Raw genomic sequence first — 10,000 nt, 5'->3', positions numbered from 1 at the left:
CCAGTTTTCTGTCTTTTTACAGAAAAGAGACTGCTCAATTTGCAAATTTCAAAATATGTTAATTGATATTAATATGATAGTTTGTTAATTGCTATTAATGTGTTAATATGTTATTTTAAATCTGCAGAAAAGCTGATTTTTTTATGATTCTCCCCCTTTTCAAACATGGCGACTGATGACCTCAATATTTCCAATTATAAAACTTGAATCAAATCTAAAAAATAATAAGGCAGTCACATAAAGCCTCCGAAAATTATTATTACTCTTATATTCTGTTTCCATTCTATTCCCTTGTGCAAAATTGAATATAAACAACCTCAGTCCTTCTTCTTTATGTATTGCTCCAGTCCCTATTCATTTTGATAATTGAATTCTTGACAGATTTTTCGCTGTACAAACAATCGTATTTAACATGATTGATGTCAAAAGATATGCTAACATATATTAAAACAGTTCATATGCTTTTTGATTAGGTCTTCCAATTAAGCCAATTGAACCCCCGAGTTATAAGACCGATTGAAATAGCATCTGCCCATGTTTGATTTTGCCTTGATGTTGATATATGGATAGAGCATGTTTTAAATATGGGGACAAAACAAATGTTGATTTACCCTAAATTGCAATTGATGAAAAGTTATCTACAGATAAAAAAAAAAAACAGTCTAACAACAACAAAATATCAGTCTTATGATTTGATAATAAAGTCATTAGCCATCCCTTGTTATGACAGTATATTCATGTGCAGCGATTTTGGCAAAATGGCTGCTTTATGTGACAAACAAAAAGTATGGACAGCACTCTATTACTTTTAAATAAGTTTTATCTATTGTTGTTCATTGTGATGATTTACATTATTTAATATTAAAGAGTAAGTTTAGATTGAGAATTTTAATTGATATTTTGTCTGATTTATTTCTTTTCACCTCTTGTACTTTTTCACAAAATTGCACTGTTGTTTGAAAACTTTCATCAATTAAAAATTCCTTTGTTTATGACATTTCCTCACACCTTCGTGTCCATTGCTTTTAAAGGTTATATTAAAATCCAATTCTTTTAATCAAATGTAAATATCACTCTTTCTTAAATAATATATGATAAAGGCATCAAATTCACTGTTTTTAGACTATAATATTATATCGAACTGTTCACCTTTTTAAAAAAACAATCATAACTTTTTTAAAATTTGACTTATTTACGAAATTATCAACAGTAAAAATAATTATGCAAAATTTCATCTATATGCAAAATATCAAATTTTGAAGGGGTTTCAAGAAAAAAGCTTTTTGCACTTTAACGTTCATGTCTTGCTGAATTATCATTAGATAATTAAAATACAGAGAGGTGAGAAATGACTTTGCTTACTTAGAAAAAATATGTTGTGGTGAACACTTTTTATGAAAATTTGCTCTACATATTTTACAGAAAGCACGATATTGTGAAGGCAGAAATCATATTCAAAGTGAATCCTTATTTAGGACTCGCTGTAGAAAAAAAAAATTCTGTCCTCCCCCCCCCCCCCCCCCCCCCAACTTTTTAAAAATTTATTATTAATTTCTTCTTCTTTTTTTGCTCATTTTTTTTCCCAAACTATTTACTTTTGATCAATGTATATTGGTTCTTGAAATTTCAAATATTTTAAAGGTGAAAGATAAATAAGCTCATTGCAATCAGGCATGACGGTAGCAGGGTTGAGAATTCCTTATCCTGCACATTTCCTCATTCACATTACCACCATGCCTCTGGTTGTTCCTTGCATTACTGATATCACTCAAGAATCTACTATAAGAACTGTATGCATTTTGTTCAGGTGGTTGTCAGAATCTAATCGTGAAGCTGCCATTTCCAAAGGAGTTTTGCATGAAATTGGAGAAAACAAATTGCATTTGTCTAATGGAAGTGGTGTGAGGGATGAGATTGACACAGACCAATACTAACAAAATGTATCTGCCACTTTCTGATGGTTTGTTTCTTTATTATTAATCAAATTTATGACTTATTAATGCTTATGTAACCCATATATATCCATGTTTATAGTATACTCTGCATGATCTTGTACTTGCTTTACAATATCATATTCTCTATCTACTCATTATATACAGCAGATTTCATGAACGTTTTGGAACTCAGAATAATTTTGGAAGACATAAGTTTTATTTTCAGCAATGATGAATAATTGAGTTACCAGTTCCATTCTAGTTAAAAGAAGATATTTTCATTTAATTTTTATAAACAAACATATAGAATGTAAAGATAACTGCAATGTTTTGTTCCTCTCTGCAATAATTGGAATTGTTTAAGGTCGAATTTGTGTTCTGTAATTGCAAAATCCCTGAAAGTAAAACTCAAATAATAAAACATTCCGTTGTCCAAGCTATAAATATGATTTTAGAATGACATTTGATCATTTCCTGTTATAACTCTATAATTTACAATCAGGTCTGTAACTTATTTACCTTTAATCATCATATTATTCTTAGTTAGATTGAGTCAATAACGATGGGATTAATCACCCTATGATATCGTTTCAAATGACTTTAATGTTTAATTTCCATCTTTGGAGCCTATATACTACATTCAAAGGTTTATGTTGTATGAAAATAAATATCGCTTTATTAGTAAAATGATGCATTGTATAACAGATTATGAAGAAAACGTCCTTTGATTAACATCCTGACGCACTAGTCTTAAATTATTTGATTTTTGAGAATGCCCATGACATTTTTTAAATCATCAAAAAACGTGGCTCATGGCCAAAAATGAGATAAATAAATAAAAGGTAAATGATTTTTAAAAATTTAAATATAAATGAACCAAATAGATTTACCTGAGTTTATATATATATATATATATATATATATATATATATATATATATATATATATATAATATTTATAAGCAATTGATTTGTTGTATTAACATGGTCTATTAATTTGATTTGTCATGCCACAGAATTACATAATTTAATTCAAAACATACTTGTAATATCACTTATCTGTTATTCAATTTAAGTGATTTATGAATACTATATTATCCAAGGGACAATTCTTTATAACTGCTTCCTATCTACATAATCTCTTGACAATTCTTTATAACTACTTCCTATCTACATAATCTCTTCGTTGTTGTTATTCGTTATTAATGTGTTCTTGCATAATAGTGTTTTAATTTATTATATTAACATACTGCATCCTTTGAAAATACTTATCATGATTAAAGTAGTATAAAAATACTATAATTTTGTCTCTATATATTTACAACATACTTTTTTTGCATAAGTTATAATATAGTTACATATTTGCGGACAACATTAAGTATACACTTATTTAGAGCTGTTTTAAGTTTCACAGCCTTGATGGATAGTTTAAAGTTTATGCCATTTGAAAGGTTTTTAAAATTAATTTTTTTTCTCCAGGTTTTGATATATAGATTAATAGGACCGTTTAATATACAGAGGAGCGTTGGCCTATTTACGAAAAGATCTTAGAAATTGAAAATAGTGAAAACAATCACAACATTTCATCAGGTTTTACTTTAAAATAATTTTAGTTTTAATATAGTGTATGACCACCAACTGCATCTTTTAAACTGCAACTATTGCATTTCATGGAAGATGTCAGGTTTTCAGTTCGCTCAATTAAAATGGCCTTCCAAATGTCAACTAAAGTTTTAAACAATTAGTCATTGTTATTGTTGTGTGGATGGATTCTCAGTTTTCTTTTCATATAGTCCCATTAATGTTCGATTGGGTGTATATTGGATGAAACAGCTGGCCAAGCATCAATGACTGGGATACTATTATCATTTTAAAACTTTCTAACTTTATTCGAAATGATGAGCAGGTGTTATCATCTTGGAAAACTATATTTAGTCCAGCTTCAATTAAAGAAGTAACAAATGACTGTAATATTGTTTCAGTGTATTTTTTGGCACTAAGTTCTTCTTGTATTCATTCTGATCATCCATCCCCAAACCATAACTGAACCTACCCACAATTCGGAAATTGCACAGTTGTATCTGGATGATGTCTTTCACAATTGAAACACCCCATTCTCCTATCTTTATACTTCAAAGAGACTTTCATTCACAGGACTTCACTCCATATACTCGAATTCCACTTTAAATGAGATTTTGCCCACTGAAGTCTAGATATTTTGTTCTTTTAAGAATGTATAGGCCTCATTAATGATTTATATGGTGGTAGTTCTTTTTCAAACAAACACTGACAAACTGCAAATATGAACATCAATTAGAAGTGTGGAAAGAGATGAAAATGCGGAAATAAAGCACTTTTCTTTATTGACAGCAATAATTATTTCATCCTATTCTACTGGCGTCTTAAAGATCGGTTGCTGTACCAATCCATTGCTATTTCTCATAATAGAATACATAGACCTCCTGGTAACATTCAATTTGTTTTTGCTTTTTAAAATCTTGGTCGCAGACATACCTGCTTCATAATGCCAATAAGTCATGCTCTGATTTTATGTTGAGATGTGGCATTGAGTTTAAAGTCATTAGAGTGTTGTTTTCAATGAACATTTTTCACTAAGACAATTAAATCAGTGCTCTTCTGGAAATGTCTGATTTGCCTTTAATCAGATTGTTGAAAACAACAAAAACTAGCAATTTGAAATCTAAGAACGCAAAATTAGAAATTTGACACATTTTCACATTTCTAAACATTGAGTGACAGTAGAAAAATTCTATAATGTAAAACTAATAGGGTTGCTCCTCCCCAACGACCATGGGGATGGAATGAAGAGAAAAAATAGGGTTGCTATACTCACGCTGTATTCAATCATAATGGAAAGAACAATAAATTCCATGTCTGGTGATAAAACTTTTCACACGTTATCATCAGTTCAGTTCCTAAAATTCCTTAATAAATAAGTATATATTTATTTTTGTCCGATAGTATATAGTTAGAACGACACATTAAAAAGTTCATAGTTTGATAACAATCTTAGCTCCAACTGCTGTATATGCTGATGAATGGTTTGACATTGCAAATAACAATAATGGTCATTAGGGAAATGATCATTGATTGTTGTTGACATACATTACCACTTCACCTTTACAAATTGAGATATAATACTCCTAATTACCTGACCATTACCAACTACAAGCAAGTGAAACTTAAGAATATTTTTCTGTGCGTAATGTTATATTCACAAAGAGGACTTATTATTTAAGAAAAGTTGTTCACATTTTCTTTGATCTTTATCCTGTAAAAATGGTATTGTATTAAAAAGTTTAATTATAACTTCAAAATGTTATTATATCCATCGTTTGTGTTGTTGTGTTTGTCAATATAACCTAAAGATATACAATTATCCCTATTGATATTATAGTTTTGAATGTGTTTATGGATTGAATTAATTATTTTTCTTCTATTTGTTATTTTTGTAGATGGATATCTGGAGAAAATGAAGGCAACGAGGTCGCAATATTGATTGATAAGAATTTGGATGAAAACTCTCTTTTGGCACCAGGTCAATCAGACAATATAGCAAACGAAGATTTGAACTTGGACCTTCCACATACAGACCGTACAGAAGAAATGCCAAACCAGACTTACAGGACAGATGAAGGATACCAAGAAGATGGCACATATCGTACTGATGTGGATTCTATCCCATTACCAAATATGGGAGATGCGAATGCAAAACAGGGTGGTGATCAAACAAGCAGAATGTTTACTGCTTCAGATATCACAGAAGAACCTCCCGTCTCTCAACAAAATTTAAATACTGATAGAGAGGATTCAATAACTAATAATGAAGACAATGTTACCAAAGATTCAGCGGGAGTTGAAGATGTTGGGAGAGAAAATGATACCAAAAAATTGAGTCATGAGGAAGTTCCTACTTCCCCGAAACCTGAAAATGAAATAGAGAATGAAAGAGCAGAAAATGAAGACGTTAATGATTCAAGTAAAGAAGATGACGGTAGTGCTGATAATGGTGACACTACTAGAGTTGAAGATACAAACACAGCACAAAATGATGGTGGGAATGAACCAGATAACAAAAATGATGCTAATACACAAAGAAGCGAAGATAACAAAGTTGGAGATAACAATAATGAAGATGAGAATGAACCAGTTAATAATGTCAGTGATGATATTGAAGACAATAAATCCAAATATGATGCTGGAAATGATGCTTCCAATGAAAATATGGAGGATGATAAGCCAGCAAATCCCAGTCCCAATGTTGCAAATGATAAAGTTAACGATAAAGTTGATGACAATGGAAACGATAATAAAAAGCCTGAAGAAGAGGCTGCCAATAATGAAATTGTAGAAAATTATGATAATGATGATAAAGTCAATGGCATTCCTGCAGATGAAGCTAAAAATGATAATGATGTTGATGACAACTTAGATAAAAATGACAATGAAAATGATACTGTTGATAATTCAAAGGATGATGTTACCAATGATACAAATAATGACATTGCCTATGATAACACAAAAGGTGAAAACAAAGGAGATAATATTCATTCCAAAGATGAAATGAATGTTCCGTCAGATAAGAACATGAAAGATAGTGAAATATAGTTGATAGTTGATAATTTTTCATAATGAAAACCGTCAAATCAGGGGCATTCATTTGCATTTTTAAACTTTGATCGAGAGAAAGAACTTTAAAGCTCTACATTTTGGTAATGGAAAGACAAACAAGGAAAGATTCTTTTGGGGTTTTATTTTTTCATTCAGAAAAATAACATTGAATGTTCTTCATAAAGTTTGAAGCAATCTGCCAAATATTAACATAAATATAAATGTTGGTGATAAATAATTACTCATTTATAATATTTACCTCTTTCTTTTTTTAAAAATAAAATTGGCATACGTCTCACTTTCATCACATTAACGATATAAAGATATATTTATTTTCAAATATTTAAAATGTTGAAACATGTTTTGTAATTTAATGCTTTAAATGCAGATATATTTATTTTTATAACACACAATATTGCCAAAAGCATTCCAAATCCAATTTTTGTATTCCCAAGACAATAATTTATATAACATGTAAATTGTAAATGTATATTTATACCAATATATATTTTGATCTGATATATTGTCGATATTTTATTAACGAAATTTTTTATAATGTAATTTATCATAAGACTAACATTTTCTAACCATATCAAAATTGATGAATTCTGGGTGGGGTTCCCTACCTCCACAGTGGGCAGGGAGCTACTTACCGTGTCTTCTATCCCCTTATATCTGTTTTCCAACTTGCTTTCTGTCTTTGTCTTGGTGTGAAATTGCTCGGTTGTGTCCCGACCCTGGCCGGAGTCCTTGACTGGGAGGGAAACAGTCAAATGCATAGTTATTGTTTTGGGAGATGATATTTTTTTCCTTGTAAATCATCTCTCTGTTATGTGTTATTATATTTGTTATTTTTAATGTATAATGCAAGCATTTGAGTGTATTCCTCTTTGTTGGATTTTGTGCTTGTGTCTGGATGAGACTTATAGGTGATCTCAAACTAAGTGCATTGGTGGTATGCTCTTGGAATCTACATCTGATCCCAATTTGTTCCCAGTTCCCCTATGTCTTACTTTTTCTTGGGTGCTTTAATTTTAATTCTAGAACTTTTTACTATCCTATTTTTTTCCTTTTTACTGGCGCTGATATGACCTTAATGTGTTGCAAGCGCCGTAAAACCCTTAAAAACAAAAAAACAAAAAAACAATTGTTGAATTGATTCAGTCTTCATTGACATTAAATGTAATTCTCTATGTGAATAATTTCAGATATATAAATTAATTCTATATATGGAAGAAAAGGCCAATGTCGCCATTATTAACGTTTTACTGGAAAAGGGACATAATTACCCTTACTCTAATTGTTGTTTATGGAATAAGCTGTTTCTAAATTTATTTTTTAAATTGTTCCTATAATTCATTACTCCAGGGATTTATTGCCTCATGTTTGGTAGTATTAACTATGCTTTTTTTCTCCATTCTGAACACCAAAGACTAGTGATCCTCACACAATTGTATTGTAAGCGGGAGAAAGAGGTTCAATAGCAAACACATTTCTCAAGCATAACTTTTACCAGCATAAAGTAGTATTGTCATTTATTTCAGTTGTTTTTCAGTTAAAGTTATCCTTTTCTGTACTAGTTTTAAAAGCTACGTATTTATATCATAAACTGAAAAGTTGTGATAACGTTTCAAAACTCATGGACAAGGAATTATTTATGATATGAAAATATGTCATAAGATCAGTAGGTTAGTGTTTCTAACCTGTGGCGAGGAATCCGAAAATTGATTAACATTTTTTTTTTTAATAATTGATTCAGTGTGTACTTTTATAATAATTTCATTTCAAGCAATATGTACAATACAGAGTATATCTTTCCAACATATTTTATTTTTGTTTTTGTTATTTTGGGGGGTTTATTTTTGATTCAATACAATGATTATGACGTCTTTATTACTGATAACAGGGATGATGATGATGATAATAATGGTGGTGGTGGTGGTAGTGATGGAGGTTGTTGTGGTTGACATTAAGCATTTGTGATACTTATAAACTTGCCAAAAATGTTGGTTATTCTGTACAAATAATATTTTGTTGTTGCAAAAAACATTGCAAACTTTTATAAAATGAGATATTTTGATAATGTTGGTCACGTTAGATAGATATCCAGATTAACGGTGACCAAAATTTATTGTTCATCTTTCGCTGTTATATCTGTATAAAATGTATTAAAAGATGGTGAATGGTTAAAATTACATTCAAGTCGTTTCAAAAATTGTTTTCTGTAAACCATTTCTTACTTTTAGAAATAGAAAATGGAGTAAAGTTCTCCAGATATACATGATATTAGTCTATATAATGTGAATAAATGAATAATTTAATTTGGCCTCCAGTAGATTTATGCTATTTTCATGACCAGACAATCATATTCATTGTTTATAAAAAGCATGGTATTTATTTTGACAAAGATTGTCTCATCACTTGTTCATTTTCAATGTCACAAAATCCTGCCTGCGCAATTTTTGATCCAGTGAAATTGGCAGATGTCGGTTGGAGCTATTAACGTCTTAGGTGTATTTTTTTTTGCTGACGGTAAACAAATTTTCAGTACAATACCATGATCTGTTACAATTCCGGAGATTGATCAGAGTCGCTCTTGGAAAGGAATATGTAGGGATGTCTTTGAAATACACCATCAGAGAATTAAAAATGGTATTTACTGCAGGCTGGAGCACATAAACTCTAAAATAAAAAATTACGTCTAGTGCTTTCAGTCATGTATTTTTGAGACCTTAAAGCAAACAAAAAAACAATAATTATGAAGCTTTTACAACTTTTATGTCTATAAAATAATGAAAATTAATGTTGATCGTGTTCCATTTATTGAATAAAATCAAATACACAAAACTGCAAAGTTGCAAAGTGTAGATATTATTAGCATGCATATTAAAAGGTCGTATATTAAACGATATTGATATAGATACTACACTTTAAAAGTTTTTGTAATGCATCAAGCTCAACTGATTAATGCCGTGTTCATTGTATTATTCATTTTGATCCTAATTTTTGTGATCTTTTTCTTCATGGCTCATAGAAGTTGTATTTTGATCTTAAGTAGCTAGATAATGGTTTGCTTTTGTTATTTATTTTTGTTTCTGAGATTCATTTGTTATATTTTTTGTTGTTTTTTTTTTTTTTGTTTTTGTTTTGTATTTGTTTTTTATTTTTTTCTTTGTTATTTCCTTTTTTTATTTTTTTATTTTTATTTTTTATTTTTTTTTTTCCTTTTTTTTTTGAGGGGGGAGGGGGGGGGGGTCACAATTATACTACTTAAAGAAAAGATGTGTTTCGATTTTTTTCCTGCTTTAGTTTATTGTGTCATCCATAAAAAATGGAAATTAAGTAATACATTTTTTAATTTTTAAAAAAAAAAGGACAACGTTAACTGTAATTTTTTTTTATGCTTTAATAAAGAATTAACCATTCAACAGTGAG

General features: G+C 29.7%; 1 protein-coding gene and 1 long non-coding RNA gene across 4 annotated transcripts in view; one reads left to right on the top strand and one right to left on the bottom strand.

Annotated features, from left to right (window-relative positions):
• Positions 1–7,239, top strand: part of LOC144978306 (lipoxygenase homology domain-containing protein 1-like) — a gene marked incomplete at its 5' end in the record, with an annotated part of 84,041 nt that extends 76,802 nt beyond the window's left edge. For 2 of the 3 annotated variants that reach the window (XM_078924180.1, XM_078924170.1), the window contains 1 exon segment: positions 5,410–7,239. In XM_078924180.1, the coding sequence (XP_078780306.1) occupies positions 5,410–6,562 (1,153 nt within the window). 3 annotated transcript variants of the gene reach the window in all.
• LOC144978323 (uncharacterized) overlaps positions 1–10,000 on the bottom strand; it is a 30,190-nt gene that overhangs the window by 17,740 nt on the left and 2,450 nt on the right. The window contains exon 2 of the long non-coding RNA XR_013646496.1: positions 7,219–7,319. This is a non-coding gene — a long non-coding RNA (uncharacterized LOC144978323). The remainder of the gene's footprint in view (positions 1–7,218; positions 7,320–10,000) is intronic.

This window comes from Berghia stephanieae, chromosome 1 (assembly GCF_034508935.2).
Source record: "Berghia stephanieae isolate SIO BIC M18660-M18661 chromosome 1, UCSD_Bste_1.3, whole genome shotgun sequence".
Classification (NCBI taxonomy): Eukaryota; Metazoa; Mollusca; class Gastropoda; order Nudibranchia; family Aeolidiidae; genus Berghia; species Berghia stephanieae.
Note: the sequence above shows the minus strand (reverse complement) of the source record. Positions and strands in the feature narration are given on the sequence as shown.